A 25,073-nucleotide genomic window follows, 5' to 3' on the forward strand; every position below is an offset into this window, starting at 1 on the left:
ACTTGGATAAATAAATTTAAGAAGTGAAATTAATGTCTGGTTGGATAGTTCCAGGTCAAAGGCTACAAATGTAAATTGCAGATGCTGATTTTAGAGTAATATCCTCTACAGAAGGGTGGCTGGACTGGGGCGGGGGGTAGGGAGAAGGAGGGAAGAAGAAGGTGCCGTTTCTCATTTTTCCACTTAAGTAAGAGGCAATTAAAATTTAAAAAGTTGAAAATTTAGTCATATATAAAAAATATATTATAAATATATATTTAAATACATCATATTATAAATATATATATTTAAATATATTATATTATAAATAATGTATATTTATATATATAGGGGAAGGAATAACACGCGCAGCCAAGTAGGAGCTACCCCTTGGGAGGCTGGGGCGGCCTGTGGGCCCCAAGCGAAGAGGATCAAGAAGTAGACCACCATGCTAGGCCCAAACAGCAGTGTAGGGTCAACAGCACCCCTCACCCATCAAATCCTTCCATCAAGACCGCCCCCTCGCCTCCCGGATCCGGAACCCCGTCCGGTCCCAGTCCCTGTCCATCAGGGGCAGATAGGGACGCCCGCTTCCTTTCGGCTGGAGTGAGGGAGGCCCTTCTCCTCCTGCTCCCTCTCTTCCTTCGACCACCAGAACCCGGACTGGGATCACCGAGGTACCGCCACTGTCCCCAGTCAGGCAGCCCACCTCTCACCACCTCTTGCCGTCTCCTCTGCTGCCTCCTGGGTTTCCACAGACGCTGCGAGCCGCGCCCCTCCCACTGAGAGCCGGGCAGGTGATTGGAGGACACCGACTTCCTAGCAACCAACCCCGCCTCTGCCGCTTGGCCGGGGGACTGGTACCGGCCTCGCGCGCCTTTCCTAAAGGCTTCACTGCAGGTCTCTGAGAATATGGCTTCACAGAGGTTGGAAAATGCTCAGAGGTGACATCCCAACACAGAGTGAGGGAACCAGACTCGTTGGTCCGACAGGCATTGACCTTCTGAAAAACAAGAATAAGACGTAGCGGATCAGGCGCGGCTCGGCCACCTCAGGCCGACAGAACAAGTAAGGACCGGCTGCGACACGAGGAAGAAGGCCCCTTGCCAAACCTGGTGCTTTCTTTCCCCGGTTTCCTCGCTCCCCAGCTGGTTAACCGGCGACTCCGAACATCTCTTCCCACGAGGGACGGGAACTGGGCAGTGATGGCTGAGGTGAAGGTGAAGGTACAGCCGCCCGACGCGGATCCCGTGGAAATAGAAAACAGGTAAACCAGTGAGTGAGGCTCCTTCCCTGCTCTGGAGCCCCCCTCAGGCGGCTGGTCGTTCGGGCAGGCGGACCCCTTCCACGGGCACCGTCGGCAGATACTTGCGCGCACAGGAAGGGGATTCGTGGGGTTTGGAGCCTCCCTCCCATCCCTGGACCGCAGACTTCTTAAGAAGTTCCGGGCGAGCTTGACAGTTTGCAACTTTACGTATCCGATCTTGCGCCGGTGCTGTTCGGAAAGTTGTGATGATGTGTTTTCTTCCTACATTAAGGTAACCGACGCCCAGAGAGGACTTGGCGTTTTTCCCGTAGTACTTGTAGATACGTACTGTACTCTGATCCAGGATCGCTCTTGTCGCTAAGGGAACTCCCACGACAGAATGTTTGGGCGAAATTAGGATGCAGTCTGGATTTTTGAAGCAACACTAAGCCAAATGGTTTCCGTGCAGTATTTAAGGTTTTAGGTTACCTGTCACGCTCGTGGGTTCGAGCCTCGCGTCGGGCTCTGTGCTGACAGCTCAGAGCCTGGAGCCTGCTTCAGATTCTGTGTCTCCCTCTCTCTCAGCCCCTCCCCTGCTGTCTCTCTCTCTCTCTCTCTCTCTCTCTCTCTCTCTCTCAAATATAAGGTAAAACATTAAAAAAAAAAACTTTAAAAAAGTCGTGGGGGGGGCGCCTGGGTGGCTCAGTCGGTTGAACCTCCGACTTCAGCTCAGGTCATGACCTCACCGCTCATGGGTTCCAGCCCCATGTGGGGCTCCGAGCTGACAGCTCAGAGCCTGGAGCCTGCTTCAAATTCTGTGACTCCCTCTCTCTCTGCCCCTCCCCTGCTCACGCTCTCTCTCAAATATAAAACAAACAAAAAAAATTTTTTTTGAGAGTTTAGGTCACCTAAAGCCTCTCCTAATTTTATATTTTTAGGTTACCACATAGTTTTAAAGACCTTGACTTTCTCAAACTTATGAAAACATGTACGATGATCCTATGACAAGGTGGATAGTTTGGTTGATTTTTGCTTGGTATAGATAATTCCCAAAGCAGACCCAGTTGTGGTTAATTGGCATAACAAATTTTGTCTTCCCACCAGACGTATCTGATTTGCCTCCTTGCAGACTATGACTGCCCAATGCACTGCATATTAACTTTGTCATAGTTGTTCTGTCTGAGAAAATTGAAGCCCCAGCTTTAATATATTTTGTGTTTGTTTTCATTTGACTTTTCTAATTTAAAGTTCATATTAGTGAGGAAAAGAAACACTCCCTTAAATAGTAGTAATTATGTAAACATGTACTTTATCTTGCTCAATTTCTAACATGCTTTGATTCACAACCATCATAGAAACCTAGATCATCTGCCAAATGTGAAAAAAGGCACAATTTCAAACCATTCTGCTTGTATTTTTCCCTCATTGCCTCTTGAAATGGGTCAGAACATGAATAAAATCATTATTGCCTTTGTTCCTAGGATTATAGAATTATGTCACCAGTTCCCTCATGGAATCACAGACCAAGTAATTCAGAATGAAATGCCTCATATAGAAGCCCAGCAGCGGGCAGTGGCCATCAATAGACTGCTGTCCATGGTAAGGCAAATTCAACTAGTTGATGTAATTATTTATGTGCTATGGACTGTCATTACTTCCTGTTACGTAGATGTGAAACCATTCTCAAGTGTGTTAGGTTAAGACTCCAAACCAGGAAACAGCTCAGACTGCCCGAACTGAGGAAAGAAGAAATAATTACACATCGTTTTACAAGAAGAATGAAATAAATGTATTCTGTTTTAACTGTTGTATTTGTTAACCTAATTGTCATCGTGAGACACAGGGCACATAGGCCTAGTCTGCTCTCACCTTCTGTTTGCTTCCTGCTGTTGGTGTTGGGCCATTGCCTATGAAATATGCCCCATCTGGTTTTTCTGCAGGTTATCACAGAGTCGGTTCCTTAGGGTTTCATTCTCCACAATCTCACTCCTCACTCTGAGCATTTCAGGAGGCAGGAATGAGTCTCGTCACACTGCAGTGGGGTTTTTCATTGAAGCCCTTCTACCTGCTCTTCTCTCTTCTCTTCTCCTGGGGCCCTAATATCATTCTCCTACACTGTCCCAAAACACCCCACCTTGTGGCACCCCATCCTCTAAATCTGCCTATTTCTTCTTTCATTTCTCCATCATCAAAACTCCCATGTCTTGAAAGCATTTCAGTTTGGTTGTAGTAGAAATTGAATAAAAGATTTCTCCACTAAGGACTCATGGAAGTTTGAGGACAGGTGAACGTTCTGTTAAACTACTCCCTTCGACCTTCTAGCTCAATGGCTGGAAAACTTTCTATAACGTGCCAGATAGTATGCATCGTAGGCTTTGCAGGCCATAAGGTTTCTGTCATAACTACTCAACTCTGCAGGAAAGTAGCCATGAACCATTCATAAGCACATGAGCATGGCTGCATTCCGGTAAAACCTTATTTATAAAAATAAGCAGTGGGCCGGAGTGCTTGCCCTGTTTTAGTACTGTTGGTGATTTCTAATCAGTTCACCGTGGTGAAGGACTCAGCTCCAGGAGGGATAGTGGAAGGGATGCTGGAGGTTGTGGCAACTGAAACTGTTTTTGTCCTCTGACTACCCTTTGAGCCCTTTGCCTTCTGTCTGAAAATCCTCCTCAGTACCTCCCTCTCTTTCGCCACCTCTGCAGCCCCATCTACTGCCAGGCCTGTGGTCTACAGTTTGTAAGCAGTGGTGGAGCTATGATGACTTTTAATTATTAGTAAATCACAAAGGGTTGCTGCTTTTAGCTCATAAACAGCTCTCAGATTTGTTCCCTCCTTTCCATTCCTGCTACCTCGGCATGTGTTCAGGCTCTTGGCTTTTTCCTGGACTATCACAGTATATTCTAACTGGCTCTCCTGGTTCCATCTGCCTCAGTGCAGCCAGCCTGATTTTTTTTTTTTTTTAAGTAGGCTTCACACCCAGCACAGAGCCCAATGCGGGGCTTGAACTCACGACCCTGAGATCAAGACCCTGAGAACAAGAGTTGAATGCCTAACTGACTGAACCACTCAGGTGCCCCTTGATCATAATACAGATCTGACCAAGTCATTCGTGACCCAGAATCCTCTCAACACTACAGATTCAAGTCCACACTCCTGGGTTTACCACACTGAGCCCCTACCTTCCTCACCCACTCTGCCTCAAAAGTTAGGGTTCAGGGGAACAGATTGTCTTTGGTTCCCTGCCACATCATGCCTCAGGTCCTTTGTCTTCACTGGTTAGAAGGCCCTTCTTCCCTTTCTTCACAGACTAACTCCTGTTGTATTACATGAAAATTATTCATTCTCCTTCAGCTCTTCCTTCAGCTCTTCCTTCAGCTCTGCTATTGTCTCCCAGAAAGCTTCCCTGAAATCCCCCCAGGTTGGGCCAAAGCTGCTTCTCTGAGCGCCCATTCCACCCTTAACTTACCTCTGTGTTGATGCCGACAAGATACATTGACGTTAGCTGTGTGATTCTCTTTTAGAATTCATGTTTGTGCCCCACCAAACATGGATCACAGTATGGGTTTTCAGGAAATGTTCATGGGCTGAATTAAACGACCTCCAAATGGAACTTTGTGGTTCGATTTTCCTACTTAGTGGGGTTTGGGGAGGGAGGTTATTGCTGTTCATCCGTATGTAAGCCTGTTTCTAAGTCATGTGTCATCCCAGTCTCAACGCACGGCAGTGGGGCCTCTCCCAGCCATGGATTCCCCAAACTGCCAGAAATCCCATAATATGGCCACCTGAGTGCTCCAGAGTTCACACCCAAGGAATTTCAAAAGCACGCCAGACATGCTTTACTTTTGATTTGTTATATAAAACCAAAACTATTGCATCTTTTATTCATTGGTTGACCTTTCTAATTTTCATGTAATACAACAGAAATCACACAAATCACTAAATGTCACTATTTTGTCAGGTTTAGTTAATCATCATGTTATAGATTTATGCATGTTAGCCTTTATTTGAACTTCTTGTTTATATAAATTATTTATCTTTACATTACATATACTGATTGAATTTATTCGAATTTGACTATGGATTTTTATTTATTATTCTAAAGCTGCTTCTTCAAAATTATTGATGCATTGGTCATATACCCAAGCCAGGACACCAGCATATAATTTGGAAAATGGTAACATAAAGCGCTAAGTTTTTGAAAATATATTACATGTGATATGTAGACAAAGACCAAAGTCTTGAGTGAGGAACTAACAAATAACTGCAAGGCAGGATGTTTTGGTTTGTGTAAACTTTTCAAGAATACATACATTAACATTTGTGATTGATTTAAAATAGCTCCAAAATAATTCATTATTATTTTCTGTTTAAAAAAAACTTTAGGGTCAGTTGGATCTCTTAAGGAGCAATACAGGCCTTCTGTATAGAATAAAGGATTCTCAGAATGCTGGGTAAGCACCCAATTTTTTATTTTTAGAAACTTTAATTATTACGAACATAATCTATGGTTTTGGGGAAAAAAGTCAATAGAGAATTGCATAATGTAATCTGTCCTGCATACCATTCCGGCCTCTTGTCATGAGTTCCATTTTTCAGAGATGACTGCTCTTAATAATTTGGTATATGTCCTTTCTTCTAGGTATATATATAAATATATAGAGATGATTATATATTTATATACTATATATATAATCTTTTTTTCTTTTTTTTCTTTTTTTTTTTTAACAAAAATGGGATCATGCTATCCATACTGTTTTGCAACTTGTTTTTTTCACTTACTATATCTTGGACATCTTTTCATTCTGGTACATACAGCCCTGTCTCATTCTTTTTAAGGTAAGCCCTTCTTTTGGTAAATAAGTCAATGTGATGACCTTGTTCACTAATTCAAGTAGTTATGTAGATTCTTAGATTATCCTGTATCTCTTTGCCTTTTTAATTCTACTTTATTCCCCTGCAGTAAAATGAAAGGATCAGATAACCAAGAAAAACTGGTATATCAAATCATAGAGGATGCAGGAAATAAAGGTAAGCATGTGAAGGAAGAAGCAGGAAAAAACTTCCTGGTCTTTGTCTGTAGGTCCAGAAATAGGGAATGAGATCTGGCTTCCCAAGCTATAGATCTATGTATAGAGAATGCTGCCATGTATGTTAAAAGAAGAGGAGATACGACATAAACGTGTAATGTGCGTATGCTTGAGGGACACCCAGAAGTGATGCCATTGCTGCCTCCAGGGAGGGTAGGAGCTAGATGGCTATGGGCAGGGATGGAAAGGAACTTCTAAACTATGATCCTTAAAACTTAAGGAGTTGTTGTTTTGCTTTGTTTTTTAATTCTTTCTAAACTTTGGAGGCCTTTGTTTCTTCCTTTTCCTCTTATCTGTAAATTATGGATAATAACATCTCTCTGGTTTTTGGAGAAAGCAGAGGGATGTCTAGTGCAGTGTGGCAGTGCCTGACTGAGGTCCCTCAGCAACTATTAGATATCTCTCTATCCCACTTACAGAATTCTATCTAAACTGCTGTTATCACAATTTAGGATTTGAGTCACTGATACTAGTTTCAACAATGTATCAACCATGATATAATTTGAAATCATATCATTCTTATATTTATTAGAAGTTAAATTAATATTTTAAAAATAGATTCATGAAAAAAGCATTCTCTATCTTAAAAACTTCTTCCTATCTCATTATGCCTCTGTGCTGGGAAGAAAATAGGGTAACATGTTTTAACAAAATTCCATATACAAGCCTTTTTTAAAAGAGTAACCAGGGCGGCAGGGTAGCTGAGTTGGTTAAGTGTCCAACTTAGGCTCAGGTCATGATCTCACGGTTTGTGGGTTCGAGCCCTGTGTCAGGCTCTGAGCTGACAGTGCAGAACCTGCCTGGGATTCTCTGTCTCCCCCTCTCTCTGCCCCTCCTTCTCTTTCTTTCTCAAAACTAAATAAATAAGCATTTAAAACAGAGAGAAACCATAGCCTCCTGCACAGGGCTTTTGGTGGCTGTGAGAACCCCAGTCTTCCATTTTTCATCTCTTAAATACAGTTTTTGTGTATACGTAATGGGTATACATGCACACAGATGCTTACATAAAGTATTTTTTGCTCTACGCTGACAGTGGCAACTGACCTTGGCGCAAACTTAAGTTACAATCTAAATACAATCTAAAGTAGGGGTGCCTGGGTGGCTCAGTTAAGCATCTGACTCTCGATTTTGGCTCAGGTCATGATCCCTAGGTCATGGGATCAAGCTGCAAGTTGGGCTCTGTGCAGACAGCGCAGAGCCTACTTGGCATCCTCTCTCTTCCTCCCTCTCTCCCCCTCCTGATTTGAGGTCTCTCTCAAAAAATAATAAATTAAAAAAAATACAAATCTAAAGTAAAAATAATAGGAAACAGAAGTTGGGATGCAAAAGGGGATGGAAGAGACAATGTAAGTCAATTCAGTACCATTCTTTCCTTCCATTAAAAAATATCTTTTTCAGTGTTTTTAGAAAGGTGCCATGCTAGGATTCCAAGAAATTTCTGGTTAGAAGATAGAGCACATAACTTAACATTTTATATGTTATCTGAGATTCTTACCTCTAAGTCACTGTTTTCTCTATAGCTGTGCTCTAGGGATATATACATATATATACATACTTTGTTATAGTTTTGGCATGAGATACAGCAGTAGGACTGTAAACACACATCCTATGGTGTTGAATTCATTTTACTTTATTTTCTTATAGGAATATGGAGCAGAGATATCCGATACAAAAGTAACTTGCCATTAACAGAAATTAACAAAATTCTAAAGAATTTGGAAAGTAAAAAGCTTATCAAAGCTGTTAAGTCTGTGGCAGTGAGTAGTTTTCTCTTTTCTTCCCCCCAAGTGGTCATTGTATATGTTCTGGTCCAAGTACGTTTCAAGATTTTTATTGTTCTGTAAGCTGTGTCATGATTTAAAACTACTGGTCAAAACGATTTCTAAAAATTAAGCTCAAGTTGGATTGGCTTGGAGATGTTGCCTAGATTTATTGCTGCTTAATTAACTCTTTGCGTCTCACGCGCCATTAAAGCTAAAACCACTTTACTCTTCAGTAAAGAATTTTTGGAATCATGAGCATTTTTCCTGGATTTCCAGTGTGTAAGATAATTTACTCCATCCTGGCATATTAGATTACTCGTTCAACAAATAGCTATTGTGTGTTTGCTGTGTACCAGGTACTCTTGTAGTGCTTGGGATACGTGAGTAAACAAGTCAGAGAAAGATCTCTGCCCTGTCTGTTCCAGTACATGGTATTTCTCCTTCTCCTCATCCCACCCCACCCTATTACCTCCTCCAGGGGCTTCCACTCCAGAGCTGGCTGCATCAGGGACACCAGCTGCTGACTGCACTGACTTAGGTATCAGAAGAGCCAAGATTCCCCCTAAAGTTTGCTTGAACACGGATTTTGGCAAATAAGAATTCAATGTTCATCAGAGATTTTATCAAATAGTATTTTTGCCTTACCAATCCCTAGTTTATACCATTATCTCCCTTCTGCATTTTTAATGGATAATTTCAAATTTTCACAAAAGTAGAGCCAATAATACAAGTCTCCACATACCGATCACCTACCTTCACTTTGCCAATCTTTCTTCTCCACCTTTATTTTTAATAACAGCCTTATTATTGAGATAAAATTGATATGCCATAAGATTCATCTGTTTAAAATGTACAGTTTGGTAGTTTTTAGTGTATTCCCAAAGTTGTGCAACCATCACACTGCTGTAATTTTAGGACATTTTCATCACCCGTGAAATGTGACCCCACTAGCAGTCAGTCCTCTGCATCCCTGCCTGTAGGCCTTGATAACCACTAATGTAGTTTCTGTCTCTACAGATCTGCCTATTCTGGAAATTTTGTATAAATGGAATCATACAGTATGTGGTCTTTTGCATCAGGCTTCTTTCATTTACACAATGTTTTCAAGGTTTCAAACTGAAGTAGTATTGGATTGTAACCCAAAGTCTAAAATAAATCTTCCTAAGTCCATACTGATATAAATGTTGAAATAAATAAATGACCCATTTTCCCATGAGTGGAAAGAGGCAGAATAGACAAACCTCCTGTGCAGAAGAGTACCAGGTAATTTAGGTAGTAGAACGTAACTCTCCCTCCTTCAGTTTGGGCTCTGCGTACTGATTTCCTTCCAAACATGGCAAGGCTAGGGAAGAAAGTTTACAGTGGAGAAAACTGAGAAACACTACCTCAAGCCACATGATCAAGGTTAGCATCAACACCGAAAAGTCTTAGTGATGGTGATCAATCATCACTTGGTGACGATTGAGTACCCTTGATGGGATGTGGTCAGAAGGGCACTTCCTCTGTGGTCTTTTTCCTGGTCTAGTCCTGAGAAAAACATCAGACAAATCCCAATCAAAAGGCATCTTACAGAATACCCAATCAGTAATTCTCAGAACTGGCAAGTTCTCAAAAACAAGGAAAGTCTGAGAAGCTGTCACAACCAGAAGTTGCCAAGGAAACATACCAAGTAAATGTAGTGTGGTATCCTGAATAGGTTCTTGACCCAGAAAAGGGACATTAGGGGAAAACTAAGGAAATCTCAGTAAAGTATAGACTTAGGTAATAATAATGTATCAATATTGGTTCATTAACTGTAGTAAATGTACCCTACTAATATGTAAGATGCTAATAAGAGGGGAAACTGAGCACAAGGCAAATGTACCATCTTTACAATAATTGTGTAAATCTAAAACTGCTCTAAAATACAAAGTTTTGAGTTGTTGTTTTTTTTTTAATCTTAGTTTCAGAAGACTTATTTATCTTATAACCACATCTGCTTGTGCATGTTTTTTCCTAGGCCTCAAAAAAGAAAGTATATATGCTCTATAACCTGCAGCCAGACCGGTCTGTGACTGGTGGAGCCTGGTACAGTGACCAGGATTTTGAATCAGAATTTGTAGAGGTGCTTAACCAACAGTGTTTTAAATTTCTACAAACCAAGGTGAGGCATAACTGAGGACACATCACTGCAAATCTTTTTTAAAAAGTTTATATCGTATTTTATAGGACTTGAAAATGGTGAAGTTGATAATTTTTACTAAACAGTATATTCCATTGTTGATTTTCAGACTATATAAATTGTATTCAGAAAACACTATGCTGAGATTTGTGTTTCTACCCTTATAGGCAGAAACAGCACGAGAAAGCAAACAGAATCCAATGATACAAAGAAATAGTTCATTTGCCTCATCACATGAAGTATGGAAGTACATCTGTGAATTGGGGATCAGTAAGGTGAGAGCTTGGGTTTTGAATTTTCATCTTATTTTTTATTTAAAAAAATTTTTTTTAATGTTTATTTTTGAGAGAAAGACACAGATCATGAGTGGGGGAGGGGCAGAGAGACAAAATCTGAAGCAGGCTCCAGGCTCTGAGCTGTCAGCACAGAGCCCTACGCAGGGCTCGAACTCACGAGCCATGAGATCATGGCCTGGTATGAAGTCAGAAGTTCAACAGCCACCCAGGCGCCCCTTCATTTTAATTTTTTAAAGTTACTCTTCATCACAGGGGTATAGTTTACAATGTATTCTGAACATATTTGACCCAGACCCTTTTTTGAGGTGATACCTGTGAACATTGTGCAGAATCCACTTTCGGAAAGCACTGTCCTAAGCCATTTAGACAAAGGTGACTGTCCTGCCATCAGGCACTGTGTGATCTGTATATACTTAAGCTTGGCATATAGAGCAGCAGTGTAGAGGCCTGGCAGTGCACTGCACTCCCAAAATTCAAAAGTCTCTTCTGACAAGGTCTTGACTTTCTCAGGGACATTTCAACATAGATGACAAACCTCAATAGCATCAGTTGTCACTTACTGGTATTATCCAACTTGTAAGAGGCGAGTAGCGTCATCAGCATATTCTTTTGAAGACCTATATAAAGACAGAGTGCTGGATGCTTTTCAGAATCAGAGAAGAAATTGAATCGGCCATTTGGACAAGCTGTTTTCATTTCCTAGACCCCAGATTTCTCATTTATTTAAAAAAATTTTTTTAATGCTTATTTATTTTTGAGAGAGAGACAGAGTGTGAGTGGGGGAGGAGCAGAGAGAGAGAGGGAGACACAGAAGCTGAAGCAGGCTCCAGGCTCTGAGCTGTCAGCACACAGCCCGATGCAGGGCTCGAACTCATGAACTGCGAGATCATGACCTGAGCTGAAGTCAGACATTTACCAACTGAGCCACCCAGGTGCCCCTTATTTAAAATTTTTTTTAATGTTTATTTGTTTCTGAGAGAGAGAGATAGAGCGCGAGTGGGGCAGAGGCAGAGAGAGAGGGAAACACAGAATCTGAAGCAGGCTCCAGGCTCTGAGCTGTAAGCACAGAGCTTGATGCGGGGCTTGAACTCATGAACCGTGAGATCATGACCTGAACCGAAGTCAGACACTTAACCGACTGAGCCACCCAGATACCCCACACAGATTTCTCATTTATATAAAAAACTAGGAATTTGGACAATTTGATATCTAAAATAACTTTATGCTTGAACATTTTATAAATCCACATCAAGTTCTTGCTAAGGAAATGTTACTTTATAAGACTTCCAGATTTTACCTAAGGGTAGAAACATAGAAAGAAAGTATCAAATTCAGATGAGGTTAGAGTTCTGTCCTTAGCATTTCAGTGCTTTGTGCTAGCTTGGGCTGTTGTTCAGCTCTGTGCTTTAAATCACCCATCGGCGCAATGCTTCCCCATTCATGGCGGAGTTGCGACCCTTACTGTTTAAACACCCTCAGATAGGATGTCTTCTTGTGCTTTCTGTGTCCTTTCTAATGTGTCCCCTTTTCAGGTAGAATTGTCCATGGAGGACATTGAAACTATCTTAAATACACTCATTTATGACGGGAAAGTAGAGATGACTATCATCGCTGCAAAAGAAGGCACAGTTGGAAGTGTGGATGGACACATGAAACTGTATAGAGCAGTCAATCCTATCATCCCGCCCACAGGTTTGGTCCGGGCCCCCTGCGGACTCTGCCCGGTGAGTTAAAGTGGCTTCATTTCACACCTGACTGCCACCAAGTGCAAATGCCACATAACTTACCAGCAAGCACACCCCAGTTTTCTGATTCTCAGAGTTGACCAACAGCTGCTCAAACCTCCACGTAAACTTTGATGACAGGCCTTTGATGAACAAGTCATGGCTTTACATTCCTTTTTAGAATAACCAGGTTAGGGAAATTTGTGTTTTTCTGGGTTTGGCCCTAAAATGGACAATTTTTAACAAGGGCTAATCATTTAACCTAAGTAGGGAGGGAAATAGGATTTGCTGAGAACGTGTCACAGGCCAGGTATGTTCTTGAAGATTTATGTGGTCTCATTTAATCTCCTCCTGTCCCTTGGAGCTAGTGGTGTTATTTCTGCATAAGCTTGAAGCTAAGGAAGATACAAGATATACGGCTTAGAAGAATCAGGATTCAAACCCAGAGATGTGCTTTCCCCTGCAGCATGCACCAGCACTCTCCATCCATCCGTTCCCATTTACTGCTTGCCAGCTGCGTGCTGCAGGCCCTGTCCTGGCCCTCATAGCTGCTGTTTTATTTCTTTATACTGGCCCTTGTCTATATGCCTAAGCTGTCTGTATGCTCGTGTCAACTCCTAGGGAAAAAAGCGAGCATATTGGGAATTCTGCTTAGCACCCTTCACAAAAAAGAACGTAGTTAAACACGAAACATTTGCCTAGTCAAACACACATACAGATCTGCTTTCCTGTATCCCTGTTACCTGCCAATAGCCTTTGGGTCAGTGGGCAGAACATGTCATCTTAGTGCTACAGTGAGAGGTCTCTCATTAACTAACTTTATAATCACACAGCAGGTCCTATTACAGCTCTAGTCTCTTTCAGTTTCAAAGTGTCACTTTTAATACCGCTTTAGAGAATGGTTGGGTCTTGGATATGTTGTTAACAAAAAGTATAGTTGTAGTTGACACTTAAGACTTTACCTATAATATAATAATTTTAAAACTCTCATTTGATTGTAAACTTTTTTCTTTTTAAAGGTTTTTGACGACTGCCATGAAGGTGGTGAGATTTCACCATCTAACTGTATTTATATGACAGAGTGGCTCGAATTTTAAGAGAGCTAGGAACTTTACTGACATTTTGCAAATGAAGTTACTTTGAGAGCAAATACTTTAATTCGTGATGGAACATCAAATACCCTTGAAAGCAAACTTCACAATAATGGATAGACTAGCTGCTATGAAAAAATATTTTTTTATCTATGAAGACTAAATTTATAATGGTAGAGTAGCCAACGGAATATGAAGCAGGTAAGGCTAATACTGAAATCCATTCTTCGATAAATACTTAGAACTTCTGGAAGACCACCTTCTGAAACCTTCAAGACTTGTGATGGTTCATGGAAAAAGAAGCCAATAAATCTAAATTTGCCAAATACTATGATAATGGCTAGAGCTTAAAAATGCCCTTTTCCAAGTTAGTTATTAAGATCTTCATTGGAAATTTTTTACATCTACTTCACTATTGCCATTTGTTTTCTCTTTCCTCAGTGGTTTCATTGAGAAGTAATTAAAAGTGATGGGGCAGGAATAGCACTTAGGGAAGAGTGGGGAAGAGAATGGAACATCTCTTTTCTGCACATTATTAATTCCTTATGTCACAAATATTATTTCAGAGGATTATGCCTTTGTACTTACCTCAAATGCAAATGATGACTATTATCAAGGATTTTTAGTGCATAGTTAGATTATTCTCATCTTCAAGAGAATGTTTTCACTGATCCTTTGTTAAAGTCTTCCAAGTTTCATTCTGTGGTTCAATTGTATTATTTGCTAGAACTGTCCCATAATCCATAACCCTCCATTCGTACTTCATTGTGAGCAGGATACCATTCTTCTTTTCTTGTCCTATTTTAGATTTGTTTCCTTATTCTCTTCTAAAATCATGGTGTAATTAGTCTAGGCTAAGCAGAAAGCCATTATAATTGTTCTCAGTTCTAATAGTACTTCCAGTCCTAATCGTTAGCCATAGAGAAAACATTAGGTTATTCAGTGTACTGTTGAACAAAAGTTAGCTTTTTAGGATCTCAGCTATTGTATTTTCACTTTGTACCTCCACTCAGTGATTTCTGTGTCCAAGCCAAAAGTATGGGACCAAGGGAAAGGAATTGAAGGTCAGCTACTACTGACACCAGAGTTCAACTACCAGTTTGGAGATTCTCCAAGTGGGCAACCATCAGAAGGGTAACTTTGAGATAAATAGGATCAATAAAAGGAAATCAGCTCAGTAACGAACTAAGAACCAGATGGAGTTTGTGGCCAGCTCTATAAAATAGCATTCAGTGACACCAGCACTTTGAAACAAGGATCATTTCAAGTATTAAATATATAGAAGATACAGAAGAATCTAGGAGCCTGAAACTACACAAGCCTTTCTCTTCCACCCCCAAGGAAAGCTAGAATAGTAAGAACATTATTTGTCCTTCTTGGATCCTGGCCTGTCACAGAGGCGCTAGTCTTATTTAATGAGAAAACTGAAGTTGGGGGGAGAGGCAGATGTAGGGAGAAGGAAGCAGTTCATGTATTAACTACAGATTTTGTATTATGTCTTGATAGCCAAAGATTGGTTTTTAAAGCTTACAATCAAAGGCTACAACAAAAGTTCATTGACTCACCAGAATAAAGAGACCCTTTAAATGGTTTTCCCATAGCAGGTCTTTCATTCTGAATATTAACTGAAGGAGAAAAGAGACAATAGTTTAAAAATATAGCACCTCTGAGGGCGCCTGGGTAGCTCAGTCAGTTGAGCATCCAACTTTGGCTCAGGTCATGATCTCGCAGTTCTTGAGTTCGAGCCCCACTTCGGGCTCTGTGCTGACAGCTAAGAGCCTGGAGCCTGCTTTGGATTCTGTGTCCCACTTTCTCTGCCCCTTCCCCACTCATGCTCTCTCTCTGTCTCTCAAAGATAAATAAACGTTAAAAAAAAAAACAAACAACAGCAGCTCCGATATATAGTTAAATAGATATTTACCCACCAGAAGTAAGCTTTGACCAAAACAAATTATGGGGCTCTAGACTGATGACACCAAAAAAAATTAAAAAAAAAATCAAATTGTGGTGACGTCCTAATCCTTACAGTTGATTTCCATTTAGTATAAGGTATTTTGGTCACCTGAGAAGAGATACACCCTGAAGTCTGTCATGGCCCTTCTGTTCTGCTTACTAATGATCATAGGGAGTCAGACAATCCTGAGAGACCGTGATTCAGTGGTTAAATGGATAGTTTATGTGGCATTCTTCTATAAAATTCCTCTGAGCTTCGTTTGATGAGGAGTAAATTTTATGAGCCATGATTTTTATGGTGATCAGCTGAGTAAAAACTAGTCAAACAAGTAATTTCAAGTTGAGTGACTTTTACTTTGAACTATTACTCATTATTAGATTGTGGGTAAGGGAAGAAAATACATGCCCAAATTACTGCTGCTGGACAATTTATAGTGACAGTATTCCACATCTGCTGTTCAGTAAAAGTACCCACTTGTCACTTCGTGACTGTTAAGACTTGAATGAAGAAATGAATTCAATTTATGGCTACCTGTGGTTACTGGCTACCATATTATATAGCACAATCCTTACAGTCACATAGGTCTATGTTAATTATAGAATGAAGGATATCAAAATTATTTCTCACTTGTATGTATTTTTCTGTGGAGAAAGAGGACAAAATATTATTAACTGTTATTTGTAGTGTAAGTTTGTAATTTTTTGCAAAAGGACTTCAGAAAACAAGGCCAAGAGTAAGTAGAATGATTACTAATTCCAAACAATTCAAATAGAATCAAACTTTGGTTATAGACTTGGTCAAATCAAACATCTTTAAGAAAATTACTACTCAATTGTTTTATCTAATTTGCTTCTCACTAACATGTCAAATGAGTTGTTTTAAACATAGTCATTTTAATTATAAAAGTAATGTTCACTATAACAAACTCAATCCCCAGGTGTACAAAATAAAAAGGAGACTTCCTTCACACTGTACCTAAAATTCCCATTCCCCAAAGATAACTGCTATTAAAAGTTTAGAGTCTTTCCATTTTTTCTTTGAACACATTTAGAAGCCAAGACTTTTCAGGTTAAAATGGTGGCTTTGAATCTCCTGTAGACATAAATAGTGAGTTAATTCATATTTTTGCAGCAAACATAAGGTTCTGTAACATGTACAAAGTCACTGGAAATTGTTTTGAGTCAATACTTAGGGATTGTAACAGCCAAAAAATATTGGAAAGAAAAAAATTTTTTGAAGGAGTATGATCAGAAGAAAAGTGGAATGATGCTTGAAAGTGAGCTAACGGAACATAGAATTTAAAAGGTAGAACTCTTTACAGAACAAAATTTGAAGTATGGAAAGATTACTTAGAATTTTGTAACAAAATCTAAATTGTTCCCATGATTTCATCCTTTGACATTAAATTTGTTTCTCAGGCTTAGAGAGAATCATTTAAAGCACCTGGATAAGTAAATTCCTAATGGCAGAGGTCACAAATGGGCGGCTTGGACTTTGTGTGTCTTGCAGTGTTTGTACATTTTTTATTTATGCTGTCGTTGTCGACTTATGTAATCCATATGTACATATATTGGGCATAATTCATATACATATAAACTGTGTATATAAACATATAGTCCCTAGATATGAAAACCACTGCATGAAGTTTTTCCCTCAAAAAATCAGAAAATTGGCAACACCCTGCTACCTTCCCAGATGGCAACAATTTAGAAAGGGCACGAGTTCTCCATGCTGCCCAAATTCCCACCACGCTGGTCTAGCACACATCTGGTTGGCTATGCTGACATATTTGTACAGGCTGGGCTTCTGTTCCCTGCCCGACCTGGCAGACCCAACTCTTAGATCCATATGTATCCCTCTCCCTCAACATGTTTGAAGGACTGGGGCAGGGGTCAAAGATGAAGGCCCCAGTCTGGGTTTAATGTCTTGGGCCAGCTCAGAACAGCTAGTGTTTTGAGCTCTAAGCCAACACTCTGGATCTTTAGTCGTTTTCCTCACCCCACCCCACCCTGCCAACTAGAAAAAGGTTCATTTCAAAGAGGAGTACAACTCCTACAACATACACAAACTAGTTTTAATGTGAACTGGGAATCAGGAAAGCTGGATTCCACTTCTATCTTACTCACTTTGGACAGATAAAGGTGGTTAAACTGTCCTTATGTCCCTGATCAAATGAGAAAAATACTGCTTTAGTTCATGGCAGTTTGTGAGATAGAAATCCAATGGAAAATGGAAACGCAGTTTGTAACTTAGTTTGAATATTGAACTTCTGGGTTATTTTTCTGGAACTTTGATCTGTTTTATGTGTCTACTAATCATCTCATAATAGATAATTTTCATCTATTAATAACCTGATCATTGCTCTACCCCATATTGGAATGTAAAATAGCAGAAGTAATCCTACCTATGCTGGTACTTTCAGCATAGACTTTACCACGCTAATCAGTTCATGAAACTCCATATTCTGAAAGTGGCCACGGTCAGTGAATCTGTACAGTTTGGCTTCCAACCTATCAGCCACTTCTTGTTGTTCCTTCCAGGGAAGGAAAGGATCATCAGTGGAGCCAAACTGCACAATGTAAAGGCAGTTGGCTTTGATCTTCTCCCACTCCCAGGGACGGTTGAAGTATCCTATGGGAAAAAAATATACATATAGCCTATTACCGCCCATGGATAATTCCCATTCTAGCCATGGTAAAATATCTAGTGAAGACCATAGCAGACACACAGAATCTGAGCCTGTGAGTTACAAGTCCATTAGTTTTCAAATCTGTAGGGCTTAATACCATAGCTACTTGTGAAGGGGCATATGTGGCTCAGATAAAATCAGGCCTCTAGGGTTCAATGCATTTAGAAAATGGTCTATCACCTCTCAAAGGGTCTAATTTGTAAAAAAGAAGGGCAGCAAATGTTTCTCATCTCTTACGAGAGGGTTTTTTTAGCCTATTCAAAAGCCAGTACTGTTTAACCTGAACAGGTAGCCCTGTGATTAGAGGAAGGGTTTCAAACTTACCACTGAATTGGTTTCAAACTTACCACTGGCACGCTCGTTTTCATCCCCCAAGTCAGAGGTATATGCAGACACTAACACAATAGCATATACTCGGTGTGTTTCTGCATACCTGGAGAAAGAGAAATGATGTCAACTAATACTTAATGTTAAATCTGATTGCCGAAAAGTAAAAAAAGAAACAAAAAAAAACACATGAAAACTCATTTGATCTAGCTTACAGAAAACAGGTGCTGTTGAGGTTAATTTAAAAAAAGTAAGGAAACTACAGAACTCCAAGCCCAGTGGTTAATAAATTACCCTTGGCTACTTGATGAGTTTCTACTTATTTTTCAAGGTAGTCCAAACCTCTTTGGTAATCCTTTCAAAAAAAACAAAAAGTGGGGGCAACTGGGTGGCTCAGTCGGTTGAGTGTCCAACTTCGGCTCAGGTCATGATCTCGCGGTTCATGAGTTTGAGCCCCACATCAGGCTTGCTGCTATCAGCCTGTCACAGCAGAGCCTGCTTCAGATCCTGTCCCCCTCTTTCTGCCCCTCCCGATTGCACTCTCCCCCTCCCCCCAAAATTTTTTTTTAAGTGTAATCATTCTCTTTGATGTGCCTATTAACCTACCTTCAGTATGCATCAGCATTGCTTGGTTTGGTTAACCTGTAGATTCAGTCCCGGAGCATCTGATTCAAAGTTGGTATGAGGCCCAGGGATCTGCATCTTAAGGCATGACACCTCCCCCACAACCCGGATGACTAATACAAGTGATCTGTGAACCGTATTTTATGTACCATAGCGGAAATGTACCTCTTTTGCTGCACATTCCACATTGTATTGTATTACTCTTTGCGTTGTATTATATCTGTCTTCCCCAATAAACCTTCAGCTCCTTAAGGGCAGGTGTGAGCCTTCTTGATTTCTATGACCCTGGTGCCTAGTACAGTGCCCACAAGCAGACACTCGGCAAAGATTAGGCTAGGGAAAGATGTGGAATAGTAATAGCTTCAAGGGGCCTTTGTGCCAGGAAAAATTTAGGGTTGGTATTTTGTTTTGCAGTCTAAACTTTTTGCCCAACAATTTGTTTTGAAAAATTTCAAACCTACAGGACAGTTAGAACAACAAGCACTTGATTCATTCATTTTACCACACTTCACACCTAAATACATCAACTGTGTCCCCTAAGAACAAGGTATTCTCTTACATATCCACAGTGCCATTATTACACCCAGTACATTTAACACTGAGACAGTAATACACAGATCCTGATAATGGCGCTTGAACTCACAAACTATGAGATCACGACCTGAGCCAAAATCAAGATACAGACACTTAAACAACTGAGCCACCAAGCACCCCAAAACTGCTTTTCAATCCTAGATCCAGTCAAAGATCACACATTGCATTTGGTTTTCATGACTCTTTAGTCCCTTTTAAATTTTTTAAGTGACATTGACATTTTCTAAGAGTTTAATAAGCCAATTAATTGTCTTGTATATCACCCCTAAATTGAATTTTTGTTTCCTCGTGATTAGACAGAGGTTAAACATTTTTGGCAAGAATACTACATAGGCAATGTGTCCTTCCCACTCCATCACATCAGAGACACACAATGCCAGTGTCCCTTTATTGGTGAGATTAAGTTTGATTACTTAAGGTGATATCAGATATCCATTGTAAAGACACAATTGTCCACTTTGTGATTAGTAAGTAATCCGCAGGGTGGTCCTCTGTGGCCCTACCAATATCCTTTTCCCCTACCATCTTATACCACATACTGGCATGTATTTTCTCCTTGCCTACCTTAACTTTAGATGTTAATTTTTAGGTTGCAGACAATCTTGCAGTGAGTTTATTATTTTTTATTTATTTTTTTTTAATTTTTTTTAACGTTTTTTATTTATTTTTGAGACAGAGAGAGACAGAGCATGAATGGGGGAGGGGCAGAGAGAGAAGGAGACACAGAATCGGAAGCAGGCTCCAGGCTCTGAGCCATCAGCCCAGAGTCCGACGCGGGGCTCGAACTCACGGACTGTGAGATCGTGACCTGAGCCGAAGTCGGATGCTTAATCGACTGAGCCACCCAGGCGCCCCATTTTTTATTTTATTTTTAAGAGAGAGAACGTAAGCAGGGGAAGGGCAGAGAAAGAGGGAGACACAGAATCTGAAGCAGGCTTTAGGGTCCGAGTGTCAGCACAGAACCTGACAAGCAGGGCCTGAACCCACAAACCATGAGATTATGACCTGAGCCAAAGTCCGACGCTTAACCAACTGAGCCACCCAGGTGCTCCAGGGATCTTTTTTTTTTTTTTTAAGTTTATTTATTTTGAGAGAGAGAGAAAGAGCATGAGCAGGGGTGGGGCAGAGAAAGAGGATACCAAGCAGGCACTGCCCTGCCAGCACAAAGCCCAATGTGGGGCTCGAACCCATGAACCATGAGATCATGACCTGAGCCAAAATCAAGAGTCAGACACCCAACCGACTGAGCCACCCAAGGTGCCCCAGTTACAGGGATCTTTAAAAGAAGGCACATCTGGGGTGCCTGGGTGGCTCAGTCAGTTGAACATCCAACTTCGGCCCAGGTCACGATCCCATGCTTCATTGGTTTGAACCCCGTGTCGGGCTCTGTGCTGACAGCCTGGAGCCTGGAGCCTGCTTTGGGTTCTGTGTCTTCCTCTCTCTCTGCCCCTCCCCTGCTTGCACTCTGTCTCTCTGTCTCCCCAAAATAAATAAACATTTAAAAATTTTTTTAAAAAGAAGGCACATCTTTATTAGCCAATAGCCTGAGAAAAATTCAGTTGGCCTTGAGTTGGTACAGATTTCAGCATAAAGGGATTTCTTCATTTTCCAGACAACCTTTGGCAGCTTATGAACACTAAGCTCCACACTGGAAAGCATTATCTCATAGCTTCAAATGGCAGAAAGGCTATGGAATTTGGCAGGGGTCCCTGACATGCAATTTATATGCCAGCCTGAGCGACTGCTTGGGACAAGAGGTTACACAAAAACTGTATTCCTTCCTCATCCAGCCTAGCAAATGTGCAAGAAACCCAACCCTAATATGCTTATTCAGCCAGCTAAGTCCTATCCTCTAGGCCTCATAAGCCTAAAGGGAGAGACATGTTATAACCGAGAGCATCAGGAAGTATCATGAATCCTAAGACGGGGGGGGGGGGGGGGGGGGGGGAGTGGTGGAGGGTGGTGTAACAGCCTCTGCCCTCCAACAAATATTTATTTAGCACCTTAGCACCTACCATATGACAGACACTCTTCTAGGCACTAAGGTCCCAGTGTCAGAGTGAACAAAGCCCCACCCTCATGTTGCTTACATTTTTATTGGCCAGAGACAGGCAAGAAATAAACAAGACATCAGATGTTGAAAAGTGTAATAGATTAAAAGAGGGATACCAAGATATAAAGGGGATAGGAGCCATTGTTTCATTTGGAGTGATTAGGCCTCAGTGAAAAGAGACATTAAGTAGAGACTTAAAAGAAAGCCATGCAAGTACCTAGAAACAGTATACCAGGTAGAACCGGGGCCAGCACAGGCCTAAGGTAGGTACAGAGTTGGCAAGTTCAAGGAACTGCAGTGAGGTCTGTAAGCCAGCTGGAGCCCACACAGGGTGACTATTGAACAAGGATCGCACCTCATGGCTGCAATGGCCCCAGAACTGTGGCCTATGATGATGGTCTTCTCATCACAGTGCAGCTCCGTCTCCATGAAGGGCAGCCAGATGCTCTCTCGAGCTGTAACTAAGGTTCGGGGTAAAGAAAGAGTGTCATTTGATAGGGACAGTCTTAGTCTAATACCACCCCACCTTTCTGACAGAGGACTACTTAGCATTTCTCAACTTAAGAACTTCAGGACCATATAGGAGACGGGGCTGTTTCAATAGAGCCAAAGATTTATATGTTGCTGTTTGAGGGACTCAAGTCCATAGTTTTGCTATATATATATATGGCTTTTTTTTTTTTTTATTTTACCATGTTCTTATAAGAAAATAGGAAATAATAAAAATATAATTCTGCAGCTTTAATGTAAACTTAAGAGATAACTCTAGGGGCACCTGGGTGGCTCAGTCGGTTAAGCATCCGACTTCAGCTCAGGCCATGATCTCATGGTTCATGAGTTTGAGCCCCTCATTGGGCTCTGTGTTGACAGCTCAGAGCCTGGAGGCTTCTTTGGATTCTGTGTCTCCCTCTCTCTCTCTGCCCCTCCTCTGCTCGTACTCTGCCTCTCTCTCTCTCAAAAATAAATTTAAAAATTTTTAAAAAAAGAAATAACTAGACAACATTCTCAAATTCACATGTATAAATATGCTTTCTTTCCTAAGAGGAAATTCCTGACACAAGTCATGGGCATAGTCAGAACAAAAGTGGCAGTGTTACATTTTGAAATATTTGGATTTCATATAGGTGCTGTGAAGTTTTATCATATCTCTGTCTCACATGAAACACTCACACATTTTGCCTGAAAATATCTGTTGAATCTGTTGACTTATAGAAGGGAAAACTGAGTTGCTTAAAAAGTGGAAAATTAAATTTTACCAAGCCTGGGTGCTTTTCTCGATCCTTACTAGAATTTTCTATGATGCTTTTTGGTTTACACCCTTTTCCCCAAACTACTTGCCTTCATTCATTCTTAGGAATATATTCCCTTTGGCTTCTCTACTATGATATTCCTGTTCTATACCAGGAAAATGGCAAGATCAAAACCCAACACGATGAGGCTATTTAAAAACATGTTTAAAACTTACTTGGGTCAGGCATGTTTTTAGCCAAACACTGGAAACCAGGTATCTATGACATGAGGGGAAAAAAAAGCTATAATAAAGAGCTTAATTACAACTAATACTTTGCTAATAAGAAATGAGACACCTGATATGATCTCTATCAATTCAATAAGTCTTTGCTTACATTATGAAATGAAGCAGGTTAAGTGCCATTGGATTCCATGTGAACAGACAATCCCTCCTGATAAACTGCCTTCTGTCTGTAGTTCTTACCTAGCCAGCTCTGTACATATTTGCATTTGTACATCTCTGTTTATCACCGTAGGCATGTATCTACAGAGGCATCATGAATGAATGCATTCTAGACAAACTGGAGTCCAAAAGACTGTGCACCAGGAAGTAGGTAAAACATGGTACAAAATGTGGTACAGAAAGTTGGAGATCCCACCCTCTTGGACAACTTCAGTCCTGCTCTTTTTGATCTGTAGCTCTGGCCTCGGTTTTCAGCCACAACCTGAAATTTTCTTCTAGACACATACTCTAGAGCTCTAAAGGATGGCAACCCAGGAAGCAGTCCTATTGACTGGTTATGGAAGAGGTTAAAAAAAAAAATCAAGATGCACAAGACAATTACAGTGGGACACAACGCCATTTGTGTAAAGCTCACAAAGAAACCAAATTAAATAAGATATTGTTCAAAGTATACCCACATAGCTGCAAAAGTATGTTCATTTTTAAAAGAGGAGCAAATGAAAAAAATTTCAGGGAAATGGGATTGGGGGGGTATACATGTGGCTTCCAAGGTATTGTTAATGTTGCAGAGTTTAGTTTGGTTATGGAGTCTCAGGTATTCATTACATTATACTTCACAATTTCCATGTATGTTACATTCATCTTTTTCCTATATTAAATATTACATACTGATTTTTTTTTTTTTTTAATCTGAGGCAGGAAGCAGAGAAGACAGAGATACACTTATCTAGTAAGCCCCAAATCTGAACCAGCAACAGATGCAGAGAGACAGGGGGGTGCTCTAAGAGGTGGTGCCTTGTACTCTAACCACTGAATCTTCAGAGAAGTCTTCCGGGCAGTTTTATCCACCAAAATTCTGACCACTAGTTCTAGAGTTTGAGACAGGGCAGCGGGGAGAGCAGTGAAAACACGGGGCTTCGCTGAAGGGGTGGGGGGCTGGGGACGAGGTGAACACACGTTCAAACTTCAGTCCACTGTCCCCTCCGTCCCCTCAAGGCTCCCAGCGCGGTCAGGCTTGTCTCTTACCTGCTCCAGCCCCTTCTTCACCCAGCCGTACCAGCCGTGGGTGGCCACATCCCCACCTCCATTCCCAGGAACAATAACTGCCTTGTTCGGGGAAGCCATGAGCGCAGAGGGGCCGATGTCGACCAGCAAGCAGCAGGGCCTGCAGGGCCGGGAGTCCGAGACTGCATCCGCTGGGAGCCTGCACTGTGGCATTCTGGGAATTGTAGTTCTGGGGGCGCCGGTGGGCCGGCTCTTGGACTCTGGCCGCCCTTACTGAAGAAGGTGGCCAAAGCAAACTTCCGAGTTTCCAGCAAATATAAATCGCCTTTCACTTGCCTCTTGCTAGCGGTCTGGTCCCCTCCTCGCCTTATTTAGGACAGGCTGTCACACGCCCAGAATATACTCTCCCTTTACTAGAATTATGATATATTTCTATTGGAAAGTGTGGTTTTAGTTCCAAATATACAGAAATAACCTTTTTATGAGTTGAGGACTCGTGGAATTCTTATTACTTTTCCTTCTGATTTTGAAACATTTGTTGCTAGTACAGTTGTCACTGTCAGCCCTGGTTGTTATTTTTCATTGCTTTCAATGTTGTCCTTTTAAAAGCTATCACCATTGGTGATGGCACATGGATAACATTCACAATTGATGTGAGGAACAAAGGCAGAAGAAAAAAATAATATTTCCTTACAACTTACAGCCCAATGACAAGTCCTTGAGACAGGCAAAGTGATAGTCCTCTGGAAGCTCAGCTCCCTTGATGATGACAACTTGCTAAGGG

General features: G+C 41.1%; 2 protein-coding genes across 3 annotated transcripts; one reads left to right on the forward strand and one right to left on the reverse strand.

Moving 5' to 3' along the window:
• The first annotated feature begins 912 nt into the window (after nt 1–912).
• Nucleotides 913–15,027, forward strand: POLR3F (RNA polymerase III subunit F). Of its 2 annotated transcripts, XM_047069038.1 has the most exons (10): nt 913–1,246; nt 2,707–2,824; nt 5,612–5,679; nt 6,044–6,064; nt 6,189–6,256; nt 7,960–8,072; nt 10,078–10,221; nt 10,407–10,514; nt 12,068–12,259; nt 13,279–15,027. In XM_047069038.1, exons 1-10 carry the CDS (start codon nt 1,185–1,187, stop codon nt 13,354–13,356), a joined length of 972 nt encoding a protein of 323 aa, XP_046924994.1. In that variant the 5' UTR covers nt 913–1,184; the 3' UTR covers nt 13,357–15,027. The 2 variants fall into 2 exon arrangements, with proteins under 2 accessions (XP_046924994.1, XP_046924995.1); XM_047069039.1 differs by lacking the exon at nt 6,044–6,064.
• Nucleotides 15,028–15,633: 606 nt separating this feature from the next.
• RBBP9 (RB binding protein 9, serine hydrolase) lies at nt 15,634–24,445 on the reverse strand. Its single transcript, XM_047069007.1, has 5 exons — nt 24,311–24,445; nt 23,057–23,099; nt 21,947–22,052; nt 18,341–18,426; nt 15,634–17,935 (listed from the first exon to the last, which is right to left on the reverse strand). Exons 1-5 carry the CDS (start codon nt 24,407–24,409, stop codon nt 17,709–17,711), a joined length of 561 nt encoding a protein of 186 aa, XP_046924963.1. The 5' UTR covers nt 24,410–24,445; the 3' UTR covers nt 15,634–17,708.
• Nucleotides 24,446–25,073: the final 628 nt, after the last annotated feature.

The sequence above is a fragment of the Lynx rufus genome, unplaced genomic scaffold (genome assembly GCF_022079265.1).
Source record: "Lynx rufus isolate CCGP_SWC_20201006 ecotype Redwood Valley unplaced genomic scaffold, mLynRuf1.p SCAF_8, whole genome shotgun sequence".
Taxonomy (NCBI): Eukaryota; Metazoa; Chordata; class Mammalia; order Carnivora; family Felidae; genus Lynx; species Lynx rufus.

Excerpts from the sequence above, each read along its gene's own strand:
- POLR3F (XM_047069038.1), top strand. The coding sequence starts at position 1,185 with ATGGCTGAGGTGAAGGTGAAGGTACAGCCGCCCGACGCGGATCCCGTG. Across the intron at positions 1,247-2,706 it reads CCCGTGGAAATAGAAAACAG|GATTATAGAATTATGTCACC; the intron begins GTAAACCAGTGA and ends CTTTGTTCCTAG. Across the intron at positions 10,515-12,067 it reads GTGAATTGGGGATCAGTAAG|GTAGAATTGTCCATGGAGGA; the intron begins GTGAGAGCTTGG and ends TCCCCTTTTCAG.
- RBBP9 (XM_047069007.1), bottom strand. The coding sequence starts at position 24,409 with ATGGCTTCCCCGAACAAGGCAGTTATTGTTCCTGGGAATGGAGGTGGG. Across the intron at positions 22,053-23,056 it reads TAAAAACATGCCTGACCCAA|TTACAGCTCGAGAGAGCATC; the intron begins GTAAGTTTTAAA and ends CCCGAACCTTAG. Across the intron at positions 17,936-18,340 it reads TGAAAACGAGCGTGCCAGTG|GATACTTCAACCGTCCCTGG; the intron begins GTAAGTTTGAAA and ends TTTTTCCCATAG.